Below are 23,479 nucleotides of genomic sequence, written 5' to 3'. Positions count from 1 at the left end.
GAAGAATCAACTTCCTAGGGAGCAATCAAAGTTTACTTACCTATTCTAGTAGGAAATATGTTTTCATTATTAATTAGTGTCTCAATCCAGTCCATCAGCATGCACATGTAATGGGGTGCTGAAAGCTTGGTAGGTCTCTTGAATCGATAATCATCCTGCCATCGGTATTCATACTTCAGACCACCAGACATAATGGGGCAGCTCTTCTCGGTGCAAAACTCAGATATGGTCCCATAAATGAGGTTTATCCTGTTGAAGAAGTCCACGAGGTGCACTGCAATCCAGTCATTGATGTTCTCCCCTGGGGGCAACTGGACCACTGTCTTTAAGTCTAGTCCTGATTTGAGGGAAGCCTGGGCTTTCTTGTACAGCTCAAACCGCTGTGTGCCCGGCTCAAATCTCTTACGAGGGCGAAATGTTTTGTCTTTGTTAAAAACTTGCTTAAGGCATAGAGCCATTCTGATTTAGGATTAGCCAGGGTGGCAATTATATTTTTCAGAGGAAAAACTTTCAAGTAGAAAAAAAAGTAGTTTTTGGAAAATAAATTAACAGGCAATTCTTCTTCGATCTTTTTAAGAGTTCTTCTTATTAACTTAATTGTCCAGCAGAGGCAACAAATTTCAGCAACATTTAAAGTGAAGTGTAGTATCCATGCATATATTTAACAAGGAGCTGACCTTTTCTCTTACATCTTTTTTGGTTTTCATCAATGTGGAGAAAATGGTAGGCAGTAATGGTCTAACCTGAAATGAAACAAAAAAAAAACAACTAAGAAAGAAGGATTCAGTATGGTAACTTGTGGAAAAGCAATGAACATGTACCTAAGAAAGTTTTTTAAAAAGACCACTGTATTAGAATACAGGACTATTTTATCAAATATTTTGTTGCCATTGTGGCCAAGAAGAGGCACATCTATATGAATAACCACCAGAAAACCTCTATACTTATACTGGATCAAGATTCAGGGTGGGAGGTGGGGAATCACAGAAGAAAGCAGTGCCAAAACAAGTCCATGTTGTTCCCTAGAAAAAGCTGGATTTGTTCATGACTCACCAGGAGCCAAGCTTAGTGTGGAAATTGACCATATTCTTCTGTTCATATTTCCCAGAAAATTAAGCCTACAAGCTTCTATTACTGGAACTTCATAGGTAAAATGTGTTGTGTGAATTATATGAAGGGTTTCGTTGTTTCAGTGAAACCTACTTTTTCAAACACCTCCACAAAACCACTTCTGGTAAGGTAGAGTTGAAATTGATGAAGATAGAGAACAAAGTGCTCCAATCGAACATTTGGCTGGCTCTCATTGCTTTATTTCAGTGGAAATGTGAGCTTGGTGCAAGCATGGCACAAAAAAGCACTTTGATGAAGCCCCAATAAAAACACTTCTCCTGCTCCTTTTAGTTGTTTTCCATAGTCCCCAGAATTGCTCATGGAAACCAAAGAGTCCTTTCCTGCCTCCCCAATCCCAATATCAAAGCAATTTGTTCACTGTATCCAGGGTTTGGGAGAACCTCTAGCTAAGATTCTGTGTAGTTCAGCGAACCCCAAAATCCCAATCCTGGCTGGCCCTGCCCATCTGGCCCCATCCCTCCCAGGAGTCCCCATGCAGCCCATTTTGGATGCAGGTAGTGTAAGGCGCATGCGGAGGCTCGGGGAGGGCAAAAAACGGACCTACCGGAGGCTTGGGAAGGCTGGAAAAAGGCCTGTTTATGGCCTCCGGAGGGCCTCCAGAGTCTGGGGAGGTTGTTTTCACCCTTCTGGAGGCTCAAACAAAGCCTCCAGAGCCCGGGGAGAGCAAAAAATGCCCCCCTCCCCACTGTGGTGCAGGAGGCTGACTAGGCCATGCCCACCATGGCCACACCCACCAGCAACCAGACAGAATCCCTTACTAAAATTTTTGAAGCCCACCCCTGATTGCATCTCTTCATTACTCTAAAGCTGAGGACAAAATGAAAACAGAAAACTGTTGTATGTATTCATCATTGCACAGAAGCTGTTTTAAAACAGAAGGTCAGATCAAAGTAGAACTCAAGCAAGGCATTTCTAAAAATAATTCTACATTTCTGGTGGGAAGCAGAGAGGTTTCCTCAACAGCTGTAGTGCCTTAACCCAAGAAGAAAACATTTTTGTTGCTTTGTCACTGGTTTGGCCATTCCCTTGACGTCTCCTGGGAATGCAGATGTTTGGCAGTTCACATACTTTTGTGACTCAAATCACATTTACAAGCCTCTTGGGCTTCCAGCTGTAATTCAGCAATGTCCCTATGGAGAAAAAGCGGTATAAATTTAACTATTAGTTCTAAGGCAGAAGCACTGCTCTTTCCCAAATGCCCCCTTTTTTAAAATGAACAGAGATTTGAAAGAGGAAGATGTGATGCATTTTGAACAGGAAATCTACATCCAAATTGTGAGAGCACTGCAAAATATCTGTCTACTTCAATTTTTCAACTTTTGGTTAAGATCAAGGGTGACATTACTTATATTAATACCACAGATCAATCTACAGAAGTGCCATCTTACGTGTGTGTGTGTGTGTGTGTGTGTGTGTGTGTGTGTTTGTGTATCCTTTATATATCCTATTCCCCTTTACACATGAACCTACCAGTCTCAGCAGATGGAACGTCTATACAACCTTGGCTAATCCAGAAAGCTAAGAAGGTTGGCTCTGGTTAGTCTATGGATAGAGGATTGTATGTAGGAAATCCAGGATTGTAGGCTAATATGACAAGATAATGACCAACTACTTCCATGTTGGGTACCTCATCCACCAAATTGTTTCTTTCATGATACAGAATAGAAGGGTCAACTGATCTCATGCTTTCCTTCTTTATTCTGCAACTGTTAGATACATAAAAGATTGAAAACAAAATAGCCAAAGTCTATTATCCATGCTAATTATCTATATCGTTTCCAGTTGCACTGGAAAATTAGATTATAAATTGTTGTTATTAAGTTCCCTTGTTTTTTAATCTCTCTCTCTCTCCCTCCCTCCCTCCCTCCTCTATCTCTCTCTCTGATTTTGCCTGTCTTTTGTCCCATTAACTGTCTTTGATCTTTGCTGATATTTGATAAATAAACATCAAGCTGCATTTTTGATAGCTGTACTGAGAGGCGTGTGTGTTTGCTCTGATCTGAAAAGGATACAGGAATTGCCTTGGATTGTGGTGGGGCAAACCTAACTGGAAATTATTCATGGGTGTATCCATGAAAATCCCTAGGAGTCACATTCAAGTTAAAAAAGACTTTCCTTTTTATATATGCAACCTATTCGCCTCCCAGTTCTTAGTTATCAGAGCCGAGGTGGCGCAGTGGTTAGAGTGCAGTACTGCAGCCACTTCAGCTGACTGTTAGCTGCAGTTCGGCGGTTCAAATCTCACTGGCTCAGGGTTGACTCAGCCTTCCATCCTTCCGAGGTGAGTAAAATGAGGACCCAGACTGTGGGGGCAATATGCTGACTCTGTAAACCGCTTAGAGAGGGCTGAAAGCCCTATGAAGTGGTATATAAGTCTAACTGCTATTGCTATTGCTCCCAGGAAGCCTGATGGCTGCAATGGAATTCTTTTCCCCTACATATATTTATTTGGTTTGAAAGAGTTATATCCTTTGAAATCACAGTAGAAAGGTCTGGTCCCAAGTGATTAGCAAAAACTGCTGCTAACACAAATTGCTCATACAAAGTGAAATGAATCACTAGCCCTACTGAAATATAATCAATCTGCTCTAATCTGTCAAAGAGCAGATGATATTATTAGCATTAGCTTTTGACAGAATGAAGGCTGAGGACAATTTGGTCATTATATCATTTATCATACTAACATTAAAAAATTGATATATATTCTATTTTTATATATTATCTAACAAGTGGTTTTATTAATGTTAATGTAATTTTTTTGATTGTTGTAAGGTGCCCAGAATCATTGAGTGTCGGATGGCATAAAACTTTAATAAGTTATTAATTTTATTAAACTGAATACAGGTAGACCACAACTGAGACCAACATTTCTGCTGCTAAGCAAGACAGTTGGTGAATTTTGCCCTGTTTCACAACCTTTCTTGCCGCAGTTGTTAAGTGAATCACTGCAGTTCTTAAGTTAGTAACCCTGTTATTAAGTGAGTCTGGTTTCCTCATTGACTTTGCTTGCCAGAAGGGCATAAAAGGTGGTCACATCACCCCAGGGTACTGCAACTGTCATAAATATGAGTCAGTTGCTAAGTGCCTGAATTTTGATCATGGAATACGATGGAGATGCTGCAACGGTTGTAAGTGGAAATGGTCATAAGTCCCATTCAGTGATGTTGTAATCTGAACAATCACTAAACAAATAGTCATAAATCAAGGACTATGTGCATAATTTCAGGAGTTGGGAGATTAGAGAGACAAACACAGAGAAATTATCCAACTCCTGAATCTAATTCAGTTTACCACATCATACAGCAATTACATTACATTGCTGCTTCTCACTATTAACAAGAGGGAAGCGAGGGGAATCACGAGGAAGTGGTAGTTTTCTGCTGAATCTGACATTTCTGTATGTTAGAGCAAAGTTTTATTATTTGGTTATTTCCTGTCAGGGAGGTTGCTTCATTATTATATCCTTTATTTAAATAGACTTCCGGGGGGGGGGGGATTGTTTCTGAACATTTAGGCTACAAGCTGTGCATAAAACTAGTAAGAAACACTACACTGTGGCTAGGACTATATCCGGCAGCTTATTTTTAGAATATCTCAATGATCAGTCTCTGAAAGGATCGTCAATACAGATGCAAATAACAGAAGTTTTATAAACACCCATCAAATCTGCATTTAAATGAAACCCTGTAAGTAATTAAAGGAATCAAAGATAAAGAGGAAAACACCTACTGGCAGAAATTATCAGAATGGTATATGTGACAGCCAGGTAGTGAATTCAATATGACAGGTCATGATTCCATGATTCCATTACCCTTTAGGCAGGAGAGCAAATTCAAGACAATACACATACACACTAGAGGTGGCTTTCAGCAGGTTCTGACCAGTTCTGGAGAACCGGTAGTGGAAATTTTGAGTAATTTGGAGAACTGGTAAATACCACCTCTGACTGGCCCCATCTATTCTCTGCTCCTGAGTCCCAGCTGATCAGGAGGGAATGCAGATTTTGCAGTATCCTTCCCTTGCCATGCCCACCAAGACACGACATGCCCACCAACCTACACCCACAGAACCAGTAGTAAAAAAATTTGAATCCCACCACTGATACATATCCATTGCGCAAGTACGGAACAGTGGTGGGTTCTGGATCCTGTTCCAACTGGTATGGATGGAACGGGCCCAGTGGCGTCCACATGGACGCAAGCAGTGCACACGCGCACACACATGCAGCGTGCACATGCATTTTACCGCTTCCGTGAGCCTCCGAGACGCTCCAGCTGCTCAGCAGAGCATCAGGAAGGCGCTGTACGTATCCTGCGCATGCACGGAAATGCAGAAACCTTAAAAGACAGGTAAGGAGCTCGGGCAGGTGGGTGGGCCCTCTGGAGCACTGTACCGGAACGGTATCCGGTGCTTCAGGCAGGCTCCGGTATGCCTGTACCAGGGCGTACTGTCTGCAATCCACCACTGGTACAGAATGACAATTTTTCAACAACAACAGAACAGGGAGGGAGAGGGTAGGTGGCAAAGCCTGGTTCAACCCACGGTCTCCTCCACTTTCTTCAGTGGTGTCAGCTTTTTATTTTAAAAATAACTATTCATAAGCAAGCAGTCCAACCAACATCCCATGTACCGTCCTAATACATGCTGATTACCAAGTGCCCAAATTCTGATCATGTGACCCTGGGGGATACTGTGATAAGTGTGAGGATTGGCCATAAGTCACTTTTTTCCAGGTGCCATTGTAACTTTCAGTGGTTGCTAAATGAATGGTTGTAGGTCATAGACCACCGGTACACATTTGTATAATTCTGAAACTCTAGAAGTGGCGAGTTAGTCTGAATTTGTGTGTACTGAGACTGTGCTTCATAAGATATTGGTTCGTTTTTTTAATGCTTTTAATTTTGTCCTATAAAAAAAATTCTGTAACCCTCCAAAAGTTTTCCCAGCCCCATTGCATTTTGATGGAGTGAAGGTGAGTGATGCACATTGACTGTTCTTTTCTTGCTGCTTTTTTAAGGAGCACAGAGCAGCTGCAAGTAACACACTTGAAGAACTGCAAAATTCCACAGAGCTGTGAGAAGAACAAAGAAGGTTGTTCCTTCCCTGGAATGTGCAAATGTAAGTGGGATCAGCATGGCTTTGCACTGCCCAGGGTTGTGGTGTGGCAGTGACCTAGAGTTTGTCTACACTCAAACTCCCTAGCTAAAAAGAGAGTCATCTCCCTGGCTGCACAATAGATGGAAAACACAAAGGCTCTGATTCATTTCCTATCCATAGTATTTATCCCTACAGTAGTTTCTTGATATGACAAATATCTGCTTCCTTGGCTGTGCTATTAATTCGTATTTTCAGTTGATTACATACATTCAATTCCAGGATTTATAATAAGTAGAAAGTGTGGTGTTTACTTATCTTTTATTTGATTATGTGGCTTTCAGATGCTTCTATCATCTGATTCTGAGTGACACAAAACTCCCCAAATGTATAATTGGGATGAAGGTGGGCTTCTGCCAGTTCAGCCCAGAGTGGGCAAACTAGTAGTGGCGGTGGTGGGAGATTCTGCCCATCTGTCTGTATGCTTCTGTGCACCGGTAGTAAAAATAATGGAAACCCACCACTTGTAAACATGCTTTGGCAATATCTCTTTTCTGCTATGTTCCCATTATGTTACCTTCATCTCATTGCCATCCTAAGAATAATAGAGACTTAAGCTTAAGCCAGGGATCTCCAATCTTGGCAACTTTAAGACCTGTGGACTTCAACTCCCAGAATTTCCTAGCAAAGCTGGCTGTTATAGCCTCAGCTATAATAAGCATAAGCATGCTAGACCATTTCTTTACTGTTGATTCCATGGTGTTCACAGCCCCACCATCCTTCACTGAAGTAATAGAAAATCATCTCCTCATGCATGCTATTTTGGCATTACAACATGTTTGGATGACTCTAGGCGATGCTGGATGTTCCCGGCAAGGAAATTAGTAGTATTTTATTCTGTCCCTTTCCCTCTGTAGCTTCAAAGTCTGTAAAATGTGTTAGGCTTTCTCATTTATTCTTGGAAGAGAATTGGGTGACTTGAAAACAAACAAACAAAAGAGCAGGTCTGGGATGGCTAATAAATTTCATATCATTGTGCTGCTATTTCTCAGTCCCAGATGGGTAAAAACAACAATTCAACTAAGAAATGGGCAAATGTCCATCTGTAAAATGGCAAATAATACTTTTCCACTTCTAACAAATCTGGCATTACTCTAAATGCACACAAGACAACTATCAGGGTCCAAATTAGGATTGTTTTCCTTGATTGGGTATGTTGAATCAGGAGCAACCACTGTCTGGATATTTGAAGTCCTACAGAGACATCTTAGCTGCTTTCTGGCTGGAAATTTTCCCTGCCTTCTAAAGGTCATGAGAAAGTCACTTTTGGGGATCTGCTGGAGAGAGTTAAGTTTTCTAGCATTACTAGTCAAAAAATCTTAGAGCTGATTTCTTTTTTCTAGCAACATTTTACAACTGTGCGTAGAAGTATTAGGGAAAACTCTGAAGACTTATGAGTAGACGTTAGCACTGTGTAGATTTTCCTCCCCAACTCAGGAACAAAATGTATGTTAAGCAAACATTTGTATAGCATGGAATGGAGTCTGTGAGGAAAATGAAGGTTGCCAGTTTCACAAATCTTCTGGTTTCACTCAGCCTTTCAATACTACACACCTGACAACAGCCTAATGGCAATAGATATAAGGCAGGAAGTAGCAGCTGGACTTTTGTCTAGCTTAATTGTGTTTTTTGCTGTGCAATATGAACGACCCTTCCTGTTGTGATCTCGGTTTAGGTTGTTGGTGAAGGTACCAAAACTATCCTGAAGCCTACATGGCTTTAGTTATAAAAATTAAACAAATGCATCTCATCCACTCACCCTAACCTCCCCAGGAGCCTCCTCTCATCCACTCACACCAAATCTTCCCCAGGGTCTCCCCTTCAGACACCATTCAGAATTTGCCACTGAAATGTAATTTGAATGTGGTAGATGGGAATCTAATGTATTAATAGATATTTCATTTATTTAGGTTGTGGAATTGTTAGATTGTTTCAGATCCACCTGTGCTCTAGTGTATTAATTTCATAAATGTTCAAAAGCTATGGACATCCATGGACCAAGAGAGGATGTGGAGGATATAATTATACATCTCTATACGTTTATAGAATTTGCCAAAACCCAAATTCTTTATGAATTAGAGCAGGGATGTCAAACTCAAGGCCTGAGGGTTAGGATGCGGCCTGTGAGGTGTTTAGATCTGGCCCATGGGGCCACCCTTGAAATAGCATGGGGCGGCCCGCAGTGCCTGTGCCAATGAAAACAGAATGGGGGGAGTGCTTCATGCAGCCCTACTGAGCTCCATTTTCACTGGCAGAGGGTTGCAGGAGGCCATTGCAGCCAAAAAAGGAGCTTGGGAGCCTGTTTTCACTGGTAGAGCACTCGGGCCACCACAGGTGCCCCCGACAGAAGTGACATTGAGCTGGCCATACCTAAGGTGACCAGCCGTCCCGCTTTTGGTGGGACAGTCCCGCTTTTGAAAATTTGTCCTGGGTCCCGCAGCGTTTTAAAAAAGTCCCGAGTCTCCGGACACCCTCCGACCCTCTCCTGAGGCAAAGGCAGAGCTCCTTCGGCCTGCAAGCTTATTCCGCCTTGCCCCCGAGTCTCACTGCGGGGGCGACCAAAGAAGCACGTTTTCCAGCACTTGGGAAAGACCGCCCAACTCCCACGTCCCTCGCCCATCTCCTTCAGTTAGACAAGCCGACATGTCATCGCGCAGCACCAGAGCGTGCACCCTCTGCGTGGAATCCCCCACCCAGATTTCTCTCACCCCTTTTTGTCAGGGACGGAATGGAGGCGTCCACCAAGTGGTGGCTGCTGGTCCAGCTGGGGCTGCTTCTGACTCACCTTCTGGGTAAGGGCCGGTGGGGGGGTCTCCATCTCCCGTAGGACCTATCCTCCCCCCCCCTGCTCTTGCCTTTCCTTCTGCTTGCTCCATCCCAGCGGAGGCTGAGCCCGCCTCTTATTTGGACCTCCAGCATCCCCCCCAAATGGAGCACCCCATTTCAAGCAACGAGGGGTGCCAAACAGGGCAGGGTTGCAAACACCCCCCTTCCGCCAAGGCTGTAGGCGAACGCTGCTCTCCAGTGTCCCGTCCCTGCCCTGCCTTCCCGGAGCATCTCTAAGGAGGTCCTTTTTGGCTTTAACACGAAGCCTTGAGGGGGGAACAGGGCACACCCAGGCACCTGTCTCAGACTCTGCCCCTCAATCAGGAACGCTGGAGAAGGGGGTGTGGATCGCTGGCTTTTTATAGCAACTTTTTGGAAAGAGGATGGGAGGACGGATGGGGCAAGTACTGAAGGCATCCTGGCTGAAATCACTTTTTAAAAAAGCCATTTAAAAAAATCCACTTTTAAGGCGGTGAGCAGATCTAATGCTTCTTTCCAACTCCCCATAACAGAGAAAGGGAGTGGGGGAAGAAAGTTAGGAAGGAAAGAAGAAGGAAGAAAGGAAAGAAAGTGGGAAGGAAGAAGGACGGAAGGAAAGAAGGAAGGAAAGGTGGAAGGAAGGAAGGAAGGAAAGGAGGAAGAAAGGAAAGAAGGGGGAAAAAAGAGTGGACTGGCCTCATTTCATCCAAGCAGGTTTTCATGCCAAAATGGGACTAGAAACTCCTGATTTCTTGTCTGGTGCCTGAACCACTACTAGGCAAACTGGCTCTCTTATCCATATTTGATCTACTGTGACCAACTATCTTCCAAATCGTGCCAGGAAGCAGCTCAGCACAGCTGCATTGAGCAACAGGAATTATTTTTACGGCTGTGTAGTTTTCTCCTTTTGCAAAACTAGCAAACTCGCCACAAGATTGCAAGTAACTTCTAACTTCTAAAACTTCTCCTCAAATAGCAGTTATCTGAAATTACCCAGTGAGCAGAGTTGGGTGTTGATATTATTGTATCTCTGTATAAAGCCATGAATTGTTATAGAAGGTCATAGACAAATAGCTGTCCTTTGGGGTCATTACATGCGTCTGGAATAGGTGGGTGTTTTCTGATACGGAAGCATTTTGTATAAAATAGAGTGCAACATTGGCTAATAAACAATAGCTCCAAACTTAGTTTTAAATTCATACATTTAAATTCATTGCTATTTTCACATACTATGTGAACGAGACAGTTTTTATATTCCAACACTTCAGGATACAGTGTTAAGCTTATTGCATTGGAAGATTTTGTACAACATTTGCTTAAAATATTTAAGAAAAAATGGTTGGATACTTTGTTGTTTAGACTGCAAAGCAAGCACACTTCAATTTTTAAGGGACTGGGATTATTTCCATATATTGTACACTAGACCTTGATTTACAACCTCAATTGACCCTAAAATTTCCATTGCAAAGCAAGACGGTTGCTCATTCATGACCTTTTCTTTCCACAGTTGTTAAGTGAGTCACTGCAATTGTTAAGTGAACCATGCAGTCATTAAGCAAGTTTGGCTTTTCCCGGTCACTTGCTTGTTGGAAACCAGCTGGGAAAGTGACAAATTGGTGATCGCATAATCCTGGATACTGCAAACTATCATGAACACATGCCAGGTGCCAAGCAAATTTTGACCATGTGGTCATGAGGATGGTGCAGTGGTCATAAAGGAGAAAACAATCAAAAGTCAGAAGAGCAACAAAGATGATTAGGGGACTGGAGGCCAAAACATATGAGGAAATGTTTCTGGAAACTAGGTATGTCTAGTTTAATGAAAAGAAGGACTAGGAGACGAGACATGATAGCAGTGTTCCAATATGTCAGGGGTTGCCACAAAGAAGAGGGAGTCAAACTATTCTCCAAGGCACCTGAGGGTTTAGAACAAGAAGCAATGGGTGGAAACTAATCAAGGAGAGAAGTTGTGAATGTTCCAACACTGGAAGTTTAAAAAGATGTTGGATACCCATTTGTCTGAAATGTGTCTGTAGAGCAGTGGTCCCCAACCTTTTTATCGCCGCGGACCAGTCAGCCTTTGATAATTTTACCATGGCCGCTGGCGCAGGGGTGGGGGGGCATTGTTCGCGACGACACATTGATTGTCGTGGGGAAACTAGGGGTGGGAGTATTAGATATCTTCACTACCATATATAAAAGGAGATACTATCTTAAATAACAAAGCGGGCCCCCACCTCCAAAATATACTAAAAGAAAAACGATTCCATGTGCTCAACTAATTTTTTTTTAAAGCATCACTATATTATGGACTACAGACAATATATATATACACATATATACATACATACATACATACATGCATATATAATACCGTACGTATGTACGTACGTATATATATATAATGTCCAATAACAGGAAAAGCGCTTCAAGGACAAAGTATATTCCTTTTTTGCAGCCTTAAGAGAACTCTCGTTTTTTGAGGCTCAGAACCAGGCATTCTCGTGGGCTGCAAAAAGGAAACGCGACCCGGGAGCGCAGCCTCCAAGAGTCCATATCGCCAATAACTACGTGTGGGGGGAAGGAAATGGTTTTGTGAGGAAGAGAAAGAGCGCGCTTCACCAATGACCGTTGGCGAAATTTTTGGAAGAGAGGCAAGAGACTTCAGGCACCGAGCCCCACCCCTGGCTGCGGCAACTGAGTGGGCGGGAGGCAGGGAAGGGGTGGGCAAGACCGCCGCTTCTTCCAACATGCGCTGCCCCCCATCTCCCCTCAAAAGACCCCCACCGCCCTCGGCTGACGACGTTCTCTCTCTCCTCTCTCTCTACCTCTCCGCGTTCCTTCTCACAAGCCAAGGCGGGCGGGAGGAAGCCGCCAGGGCCTCCAAGGGCTCCGCTTCCAGCGCATGGTCTGCCCCCTCCTCGCCTCGCTTCAGGCGAGCCGACTGAGGCTAGAGAAAGGAGAAAGAGGCGGAGGCGGTTCACTGAGGGGACGGCTGACTCGGGGAGGGGGCGGAGTTGGTGTAGTAGCGGGGGATTCTTCCTCCTCGCCTCACTTGCTACTGTGCTTCCGCGCAGCTCCCCCCCTACGGCGACGGCGCTGCATGAGTGAAGAGTCGGCCATTGCATGGCCCCCGGCCGCTGCAGCGATCATGGCCCCCGGCCGCTGCAGCGATCATGGCCCACGGCCGCTGCGCGGCCCAGTGCCAGGTACTCCACGGCCCGGCACCGGTCCGTGGACCGGGGGTTGGGGACCACTGGTGTAGAGTTTCCTTCCTAAGCAGGGGGTTGGACTAGAAGATCTCCAGGTGCCTTCCAACTCTGTTATTCTATTCTAACATATACTGTTTTAAAGAAGCACAGAGGGAACAATCCTCCAGGCTTCAATTATGTTGCACTGTAAAGGGCTTCTGGTCCATTTAAGTGATCACTCTTCTTTTTCAGTTTGTCAGCTTTTAATACTTTGGTTTTATAAATGAATGTTAGCATTCAGAAGGTGCCTTCACTATGTCCATCTGCCCTTTCCCCATCAAAGTTGTGCTCTCCAGGAAATAATTTTATAGGCCTGGGAGGCTGCTAGCATTTTTCCATTAGAAAGCAGTAAGCCTTGTCTCAAAATTTGATCTATACAATGTAGATTGTTTTTGGCTTTGTTGATTTGATTGAGACTCTTTATCAATTACAGATGTAAGCAATTGTTTCTTTCATCACACCAAAGCCAAAGCAAAGAAACCACATTGATGAACCATAATAATAAAACTTTTGCTTACACCAGAGCCCTGAGAAGGATTAATTACTGATCTCTATTAATTCTAAATGTTTATTGAAAAGTCCTGCATTCAGAAGGCATACATCTTTAGTAGAGGTCTATTGGACTCTTTCCATAATGCCTAAGAGGGGAAACCAGGGGAGGGATGTAACCACTCAATGAAATAATTCTTCTTGTAAAAGCAAAAAATTACAACCATTCTGTATGATTTGTTTTTACAGTTTTAAGTCTGTAGAATTTTGAAAGGAGGTTTTGATAAATTTCCTTCATTTGCATCTGAAGAACTCTAATAGCTTAAAGATTCTCAAAATGTAGGAAAGCTTAGTAGATGGAAAGTACCTAAATTCAGAAAATAAAGGTGAGGAACTTGTGTGAGGTAGAAAAAAACACATTCAGCCTCTTCTCTTGTTTTTATAGAATTTTGTAGTCACATGAACTAGAAGACCTTTTAGAGAAAGGCAGTTGTTTCATGAATCATGAATATATATCATGAATATATAATAATTACCTAGACGGAAATTAAACGTAAGTTCTTCAATATGAGACTTTGTTATAGAACAATAGGTGAACAATATAGACCAGTGACCTCAGGGGTGAAATCAACTTACCTTTGCTACCAGGTCACAAATGTGAGCCCACATGCACCTCTGCGCATGCGCAGGACCTTCTGCACATGTGCAGAGTGACAAAAATGGGATGTGATGACGTCGGGAGGGTGGATGGAGCCTCCTGCCGCCACCACTACAGTTTGCCCAAACCAGATAGAACTGGCTGAATTGCACCACTGCAGTGGCCCTCATCTTTTGGGTACCAGGGACCGTTTACATGGAGAAAGGTATTCTGTGGGACCAGAGTGTATGTGGTTTTGTGTGCTGCCCGCGTGCGTGGATGGGGCTTTGCTTGTTGCACAGACGGTTGCTGGCATGCTGTGGACCAGTGCTGGTCCATAGATCAGAGGTGGTGACCCCTGATATAGACCACTATTGGATGAATGTGGGAGTTGTGGAAAAAAGGTGAATGAAGATCTGGAGAACTGAATGTCCTTTTACGAATTAAACTTTCACTTAGGAGGCCAACAGTGTATCCAGTGATGGAACACAACATACTGTAGTAATATTTTAAAATCAATGAGTAGGGCAGTTATAAATAACCACAAAATTAATGATCTGAAGATGGGTTGCAAGTAGATTGAGTAACTTATATTGCCTTATCCTAAATTCCTCAGCAGTCTCCTCTAAACTAAGCGTGACCAGACCCGCTTTCGAACAATTGTCCAGCATCCCGCCGGCGTTTTTTAAAAGTCCCAATTTTTTTAATCAAGGAAACCCCCCCCAGTCAATGGTGTCCCTCTTTACCAATGTTAAAATCTGGTCACCTTAGACCCCTTGCCCCCTCCCAGGTCAAACACAACCCTGATGCAGGCCTCAATGAAATCGAGTTTGACACGCCTAAATTAGAGTGACCAACCCAGACAAAAGACTCAAACAAATGGGTGGGAGGAGTTTTGCTTATGTTCATATCTCCTTTTTAAAAGTTAGGAAAAAAAGTTCTGCAGTTATATCTTTGACTTTATATATACCAAGGATCAGAGCTCAGTTTGCCACTAATAATCCCTCCTTGCTGAATATAGAATTCATTGCCATGTCCTATACTGAAAAATAGACTCTAGTGAGGAACAAGGCATTCATTCACTATCTCTAGAGTTCTGGTGTGGAGTTTCATGATTATTGTTCCCAAAGACCATCAAGTATCATGAACACAGATCTACTTCCAAACCTTAGAAGCTGATGCTGAAAACAGATGTTGGTTGTAAATGTATGAATATGAATTAATAAATTGTAAACAGAAATAAAGCAGTATTTTTTTAGATACAGCTATTATACATATCAATTTGTGCTGGTAATACCAGAACTTGGCTGGAGGGTTTAATATTATGCATCCCCATTCAAGACAATAAATGAAGTAGAACAGGGGTCCCCACCCCTGGGCTGTAGCCTACTACCAGGCCACGGCCTGTTCGGAACTGGGTCACACAGGCAGTGGCTGAGCGCATGCGCATGCATGAATCTCCCCTTGCATGAGCAGTGGCTGCTTGCCTTCATGCATGAAGCTCCTCTTGTGTGAGCGGCAGTCATATGAACTCATAGACAAAGCTCCCTTCACATGAGCGACATGTGCATGCTCCAGGGCTCCCACAAATGGAGCTGCACATGTCACACGTGCCCACCTACCATTCACAAGAAACCTCCCCTCTCCCCCACACTGCATCTGGGCCACAAAGCCAGAAAACACAAGGACCACTGAGGTAGAAGACTATGTTCAAAAGATTAATCTCAAATAATGTTGACTTTTGAGTTAGAATATTAAATTACATAAACTGCTCTCCAACAAATACTATCAAAATTTCCCAGCTCCCAATACTTAATACCTTTTAAATCAATAATTAAATTCTCTAGAGCAGGGGTGTCAAATTCAATTTCATTGGGGGCCGCATCGGGTTGTGTTTGACGTCGGGGGCCAGGGTGGGTGTGGTTGGGGTGGGAATGACTAGCTCAACGTCAGTCGTGTCAGGGACAAGAAAAGACGCTTCCTGAATCCCTCTGCCAATGAAAACAGAGCTCCATTTTTGCTGGCAGAGGGCTGGAGGTTGTCATGGTCAAAAATGGAGCCTGGGAGGGCTGCCTGAGGCTCTCCCAAGGTCCATTTTCACTGACAGAAGTCCTCTGCTGTTTCCAGGGTGGTTCCATGGGCCAGATTTAAGCATCCCATGGGCTATATACGGCCCACGAGCCTTGAGTTTCAAACTCCTGCTCTAGAGAGATGTAAAGGCTGTCAATTATTATTCTACTATTAAATATGTTGAATGCTGATACTTATTATTTTGGTAATATAGGTAGCTATCCTGAAAATTGTGAAGAACATCAAAGCTGGTAGAGAACTTGGTGCAGGTACAACAATGTATGACATAGAGCAGTGTTGATGAACCTTTTCGGCATCGAGGGCCAAAACGGGAGCATGTGCACGTGTGTGTGGGAGCACTGGAACACTGGAAGAGCAGCTCCCTGGCGCACACATGCAGGAGCAACGGAAACCAGACGAACAGTTTCCTGGCATGCATGTGTGCACCAGAAAGCTGAAGTACTGGTTTCCGGTGGACATGTCATTTAGAATTCCATTTTTGTGTAAATGTGCATGCGAAGACCAGCTGGCCAGTGCACACATGCATGCCGGAAGCTGGAACTGCAACAGGCGACAGCTGGCATGCCCGGAGAGATGGCTCTGTGTTGTGACTCAGCAGCAGTCTTCTGTGAGTCTTTTCAGGATGCAAGATTAATTATGCAGTGGGTCTCATATTATGGGGATAAAAGGATGGATGGTACCACGCCCTAGTTGCAGGAGTCAACGTTCCTTGGTTAGTTCAACATTGTTTGATCATCGGTCGTGGTTTATGTAAGATACACTTGAAAAGTGCTTTGTTTTCTGTAACCCTGATTCAAGAAGACACTTGGAGAAGGCATTGCTTGTAAGAGTTTTTGTTTGGTATTCTGTTATCTAGTCAGAGACTTTATTTATGTTATTTTGGGCTCGCAGCCAGTCTGAGCCGGAGAACTGATAAGAAAGAGTTCCTTTTAAGTTTGTTTGCCTGTCGTCTGTTTAACAAGCGGAGCAGGAGGGGGGACAGAACAGCTCTGTATGACACTTCCGCCATGCATGCCATAGGTTCACTATCACTGCCATAGAGCCAGTTTAGTGTAGTTGTCAAAGCAACATACTACTCTGGGGCCATGATCTCTTAATACTGGCTAAGCATGAAGCTGAATGTCTTTGGGCCAGTCAGTGGTTCTCAGCCCTAAAAAGGATGGCAATGGCAAAACTACTTCCAAAAAAAAACCTTGCAAGGAAACTGTAGGGACCAGTCTAGGCAGTCACCAAGAGTCAATACGGGAATAGAAGAAGAAGAAGAAGAGAAGAAGAAGAAGAAGACGAAGCAGAAGAGAAAGAGAAGAAGAAGAAGAAAGAAGAAGAAGAGAAAGAAGAAGAAGAAGAAAAGACAAGAAGAAGAAGAAGAAGAAGCAGCAGCAGCAAAGATTTAATAGATATGGACTACAAAATCCTGTCAACCTCTAATTTTTTGCTGTAACTAGTTGTGATCTGGAATTTTGCAACCTACATATGGAAACTTATATAATGCTGAAATGAATCTTTTGGTCTGTTGACTGTATCCACTTGCAATTCTTTTTCTGAAAGTGCTTGCTAAGCTGCTACCCTTTTGACCATGCTGCAGTTTGAATACAGAATTTGCCTTTGGTGCATTTGCTTTCTAGAGACCACTTATTCAGCTCTAAATACAGTGGAAAATTCCACAGCTTGTTCTAAGAAAATGGCTGTCAGAGAAGAGGTCATTAGCCTCTGTGTGCGTGAGAGAGAAGGAGAGAGGAAGAGAGAGAGAGAGAGAGAGAGAGAGAGAGAGGGGGGAGAAGTTGGAGAAGAAGGCAAGCCAATTACATTTGCCTGGCAAGAAATGAATTCTAATAAATAAAAGCCAAAAGAGAATTAAACACTAAAGGCAAAAAAAAAAAAAAAGAAAGAAAGAAAGAAATTCAGAAAGTTGTTTTTGTTAGTACTGTGGGAAGTTATCATCCAGCCCTCTCCCAGAAAAATGAAATATCCTAGGAAATATTGAAAAGGCAGAATATTTCTCTGGATATGAAAAGAAAGAAATATGTTTTAAAAGACAGAATAGTTGCCTGTAGCTTCCTGCCCATCCCCACTGTTAATTGGCCATTAAGAAGTCCAAGCTAGTCCATTTTACATAATAAAGACTTCTCCACTGCAGCTCAAGGGGGGATGGGAGTAAAGGCATGAAATTGGCCCTTTACTCAACTGACCACATGGCATCTGAGAACTCAACTAAACCTGGATTCAAAACACAGCCCAGAGAGTTGCGCCTGCATGGCCCTATGGGAGTCTGACAACCAATCAGAATACATTTCTTACACAGGAACAGGAAACAGAGAGGTGGGACTAAACAGGTTATAAAAAGTCTAGCAAGCCCTTCCTTCAGCCCTTCTCTTCTTCTCCACCAACATTGAAGCATGTGATCACCTGTTCAGGGCTCAAGCCATGTGACCCTGTCCAACAATAAACCATCTTTCCAAGCAGCCTCCATGTCTCCAGTGTCTTTTTCCCCACTTGGAGCCGAACCCAGAAGGACATTTCTTTCATCAGTACAAACTATTTTGGAAGTCTAGCCAATCCTAAACCCAAGGAGTATTACACAAGCCTAAAGCAATATTGAAATACAAGGTTAATTCCATACTGTCTGACTCTCCAAACTTAGTCATACTTGGAGAAGAACCCGTGATTTCAATAGATTAGTTTTATATACATTTGGCATCTAAATCTACATCTTTTTGGAATGTTTTTCCTAGCTTCTCTCCCTGGAGCATCACTGGAATAAGTGCATTGCCACTGATGGAATAGAATATCTACCCTATTGATTCCAGGTTGCAAAATTTATGCATTTTTTTGAGTTTACCTTGGAAAAAATAGGAGTAGTACTGACTGGTGATTTTGATTTGGTCTTTTGTTTTTTTTTCACAGAATAGGACTTATGGTTAAGAAGTTTGACAGAAGTTTTAAACTGAATTAATAGCTCTGTATTTTTACATGTTCTGCCAACCTAGCAGTTTGAAAGCATGTAAAAATTCAAGTAGAAAATAGGAACCACCTTTGGTGGAAAGGTAACAGCATTCCGTGCATTGAGTCATGACCATGGAGATGTCTTTGGACAGTGCTGGCTCTTCGGCTTTCAAACAGAGATGAGCACCGCCCCCTAGAGTTGGGAATGACTAGCACACATGTGCGAGGGGAACTTTTACCTTTGTATATTTTTAAAAAAATCTTACATTTGTAACTATTATCATTGCATTCTGTGCTTATTTATTGTTGAAATGTTTGGTACAGAATATTGAGATACCTAATCCAATCATCTTGAAATGATTGGACAACAGTTTTCATTACTGAGTAGAGGACAAGTTATATGAGCTAACAATGCCATACCAGTCATTAAAATTGGTATGTAGTAATATCTCCCTGAATATCTCTGGTGGTAAAGGAATTACAGTTGGTCTACAGATGGAATTTCCATCATGTTGAGGCACTATTGCAGTTAGGTTAGCATAAGCAATCGAGGAGGGCTTGCTCAGTTAGCCTCTCAACATTGCACAATGAGACCAACTGATAAGGTCCTACAGCTCCTTATGTAGGTGTTCCACTTGTAATACCTGCCCCAAGCATTTGTGACCATAGCAGACTGAACAGACTGCTTTTAAATGTGACAAAAGACAGTGGGGGCCTGTTATGCTTTCTGCAAGTGAAAAAATAGAGATGGATTATGGCATTAGAGCTATGGTAGTACAGTGGCTAGAATGCAATATTGCAGGCTAATTCTGCTGACTGCCAATTGCCATCAGTTTGACAGTTCGATTCCCACCAGCCTCAAGGTTGACTCAGCCTTTCAACCTCCCAAGGTCAGTAAGATGAGGACCACTTAGAGAGGGCTGTAATGCACTGTGAAGCGGTATACATGTCTAAGTGCTATTGCTGTTAGCTCTATCCCTTAAGAGCCTCGCACTCAGCATGAATATACTGTTTAGAAGTCTCTGATCTTTCAGTTGAGTCTGGAATCTTGCATACTTAAACAGCATAGCCCTACTGCTGCTTCTACCCAGGAGATCTTTTCATGTGGAAAATGTATGAAGGTGCTAGATATGAACTGATCATTCTCCAGAACAGTTATCATTCCGATGCACCAGGATATGATAGTTTCAAGCCAATTCTTATTAGGAGTAAAAATGATATAATTTAATTAGTTTAATTTTTCATTAAATGTTAAAAGGCATGCAGAATATTGTACTACATATTTCATAACAAGAGGTAACAAGCTGGTGGATGCCTATAATAGATAATAAAATATGTATAGTCCAGTGGTGGAATTCACAATTTTTTACTACCGGTTCTGTGGGCATGGCTTGGTGGGCATGGCATGGCTTGGTAGGCATGGCAGAGGAAAGACACTGTAAAATTTCCATTCCTTCCCCACCCGAGGGGAAGGTTACTGCAAAATCCCCATTTCCTCCTGATCTTCTGGGACTCGGGAGGCAGAGAATAGATGGCCAGTCAGAGGTGGTATTTACCGGTTCTCTAAACTACTAAAAATTTCCGCTACCTGTTCTCCAGAACTAGTCAGAACCTGCTGAATACTACCTCGGTATAGTTTGACATGCTGTACCTCATTAGGATGATTGCAGAGATGAAGGAATCAAAAGTAACAAACAATACAAATACAAATACTAACAATAGTAACAAACTTTCTATGCTGAACAAGTACTGTGGAAATAACTAACAATATCTAATAGGTTCATCATAGATGTTCCCATGTGATGTGAAATAACCCTGAAGGAACAGTTCTTTGGAAATACTGCTCCTACCCATAGTTATGGTCCCATGATTCAGTAGCACTTTTTTTTGTCCAAAGCTAGTGTTGAATAAGTGCATATTCATTTTAAAGGGCTTTGGGTAGGGCTTAATTTTAAACAAGATAGCACAGGAGCAGACATAGAGGGGGGAAATTGATCTCTAGGAGAAAAAGATTGCATATTTGTGTCCAATGTCTGTTAATGCATTGTTCATGTGATATAATGCTAAAGTAAGTTGCTTCAGAAAGTCAGACTGTACAGCCAATTTTACATGGACAGTTAGGTTAAACATAATCAAGTGTACACTGATTTGGAAGTTTAAGCACCTTTAACTTTGTAGCTCATATAATTTTCTCAATCACTCTCCTTAAGCTAAGCATCCCCATTACATATTAAGGAGTCTGCCCTTAGAAAATTATCACATGAAATCACTGTCAGCGTAAATTACTCAACCTTAATTCTAATAGCTTTCTGAATGGAGGAACTCAGTAACCCTATTACTCCAACTCAGATTTTCGTTCAAAATCATGTGCCAAAGTTTACACTTGTTGTTACGGATATTGATATTTCACATACTAGCTGATGTTACAGTTCTAGCTGAGCCTAAAGTACAATACCAAAAAGTTGTAGCTGGATGGAGCTAATGAGGTTCTCACAAAGGAAGGATAAGTTTAAAGATAAAAGGCAGTTTATGGATTACTATATAGACATATTGGAAACCAGGATTATTAGCAGTAGCAATAGAACTTAGATTTATATACCACTTCATAGTGCTTTACGGCCCTCTCTAAGTGGTTAACAGAGTCAGCACATTGCCTCCAACAAACTGGGTCCTCATTTTATCGATCGTGGAAGGATGGAAGGTTGAGTCAATCTTGAGCCAGTCAGGATTGAACTGCTGGCAGTGAGCAGAGTCAGCCTGCAATACTGCATTCTAACTGGTGAGCCATCACAGCTCTTTGTTGTCAAAAATAAAAAAAACTATGGAACAGTATAAGGACTAATCCTGGTATAAACTAGTTTTTGCAAATTTATATTTCCTTATCTTTTTATTATTTCATGACTCTAATTATCATTGACTTGCTATTTCTTACAAATTTTCTACACTTAGCATGATACTGCTTAGCCCAAAATGGATTTGTATAATGGGAATATATTTATGCTATCAGATTTGCTCAAAACCTGTGTCAAAGTTTTATATCACTTTGTTCCATAAAACCTGAATGTTGTTACTATTAAGGACTTTTCTCCCTTAATTTTCTATGTATATGTATATTTGTGTGTGTGTGTGTGTAATTGTGCTTGAGCTACCATAAACATTGTGTATCTCACTCTGCCAGTGACTGGCATATTTGTGAATTATATTCTCTGTTGTATGTCTTTTGAAATGGTGAGCTTTGGAATGGGAGGAATGATGGCTTCTCCAGAAGCATCCAAATGGCAACTAATAGTATCAATATAAATATCTTCTTAGTTGGACTGATTTTTCCACCTGCATGAAGATTAGCTATGGTGGAAAATGTGGGGGGAGCAGAAGTATAGAATGCCCTCCCCTCTGTAGAGAATACAAATTCTTTGGCAATATAGTATCTGTGTATATATCAGAAGAAAACCCCCTTATAGTAATAGGATTTATTCCCAAATAATCAAAGTTTGAATGTAGTGGTACTAAAACCACTCATTTTTAGTTCTAGCAGTCAAGGGATTCTACTTTTCTTCCTTAATGGATTTTCTCCAGAAAGGGACATATTGAAAGAAGAAAGGAAAGAGAAGATGAGATGATCAAAATGAAAGAATGCACTGACTGCCTTGGACCACTGTTAAGGATAATTGTACAGTAAAAGCCTGACTGGAAACACTAAATCTTTAGGCTGACAGATTCTATAACAATATCAGCAAATTGAAAGGTTTCCTCAAATGCCTCCCCAGGGAATTGTAAATGGCATGTTCCCTTTACACACCCAGAAACATGGCATTATTTTAGTTAAGGTAGTCTCTGCATCAAACACGCAGAGGCTCATTTTCAGTTTGCTCCATTCTGTAATGATTCAGTCTGTTTAGAAAGTTTATTAGATATGGTGTTTTACCTTTTTGCCATGGAGCAACCAAGGAGCACCTAACTGATCTGAAAAACAGTCCTTATTTTGTGCTCCAAAACAGCTCCACTCCACTCTGACCACAGGAAACTATTAGAACTTGGGCACTGTAAAGATTTAAAAAGATTTTAGTATAATCCACTCACTTCTCTAGAGTTTTCCTCTATCCCAAGGCAGAACTTGTCCAGATCCATAGCAGTTAGCTTATATAGTACTAACAGTTGTAAAGTTAAGAAATCTACTCTGGTGTATATTTGAAGATGGACTGCAAAGCTGCAAATGTGCCACTGCTAAGCTATAAACAACATCAATTCAAGAGAAAGATCCACTGTAGGGGTTGGCTTCTTGTCCTGCTTTGATCAAAGTTCTTTGTAAAACAACTGTTTACAGAAAACACTCACCCACGATTCCACAGCTGATCCAAAGAAAATGTCCTTCTGTACGTTATTCCAGAATGTCCAAAAGAAATTCCTGAAATTCTTGTAAAATTACTGGTGTGTTCAGAATTCAGACATCTAGTATTTTCATTTACGAAATCCTTCTTGGGCTTTTCATTAAATACTCTGCTTTCTTTCTTTCTTTTTGCCTCCTCCTAGGTGATGTCATATCCTGATTGTGTCTAGAGAACTTCAGCTGTCTTGCTGCAACACATCAGTTCTTTCACCCTCCCCCAGCTACGCCTCTTACACTCTTGTGCAGAAACCTCAATGCTAGAAAGATCCTTGTGAAATGCTCTCCCCCTCCCCTTTCTCTTTCACACACACACACACACACACACACACACACACACCATTCTCAACACCCAGCCTCAGCTTTTGTTTTGTTTTGTTTTTCTTGGCTCCAGATTAAAAGGAAGTTTAAGGCCACATTATTAGGAAGATCAGCAAGGAAACTGAAATTCTGCTGCATCACACCACTTCCCCTGCTCTTCATAACTCCTAGATAAAGAGATAAGCTTTTCAGCTACAAAAGAGCCAGGAGGAAGTTTTCTCTATTTAACAAACAAAACCAGGTAATAAGACAGCTCACACTCCCAACTTTTTT

General features: G+C 42.1%; 1 protein-coding gene across 1 annotated transcript in view; it reads right to left on the bottom strand.

Moving 5' to 3' along the window:
• The window catches only part of MOB3C (MOB kinase activator 3C), a 55,787-nt gene extending 32,773 nt beyond the window's left edge, over positions 1 to 23,014 (bottom strand). The window contains exons 1-2 of the mRNA XM_032217374.1: positions 22,837 to 23,014; positions 41 to 743 (exon numbers count right to left, since the gene is read on the bottom strand). Of these exons, the coding sequence (XP_032073265.1) occupies positions 41 to 458 (418 nt within the window). The 5' untranslated portion in view covers positions 459 to 743; positions 22,837 to 23,014. The remainder of the gene's footprint in view (positions 1 to 40; positions 744 to 22,836) is intronic.
• Between the last annotated feature and the right edge of the window lie 465 nt (positions 23,015 to 23,479).

Source organism: Thamnophis elegans, chromosome 5, assembly GCF_009769535.1.
Source record: "Thamnophis elegans isolate rThaEle1 chromosome 5, rThaEle1.pri, whole genome shotgun sequence".
NCBI classification, from domain to species: Eukaryota; Metazoa; Chordata; class Lepidosauria; order Squamata; family Colubridae; genus Thamnophis; species Thamnophis elegans.
This window is presented reverse-complemented; position numbering and strand designations above follow the sequence as displayed.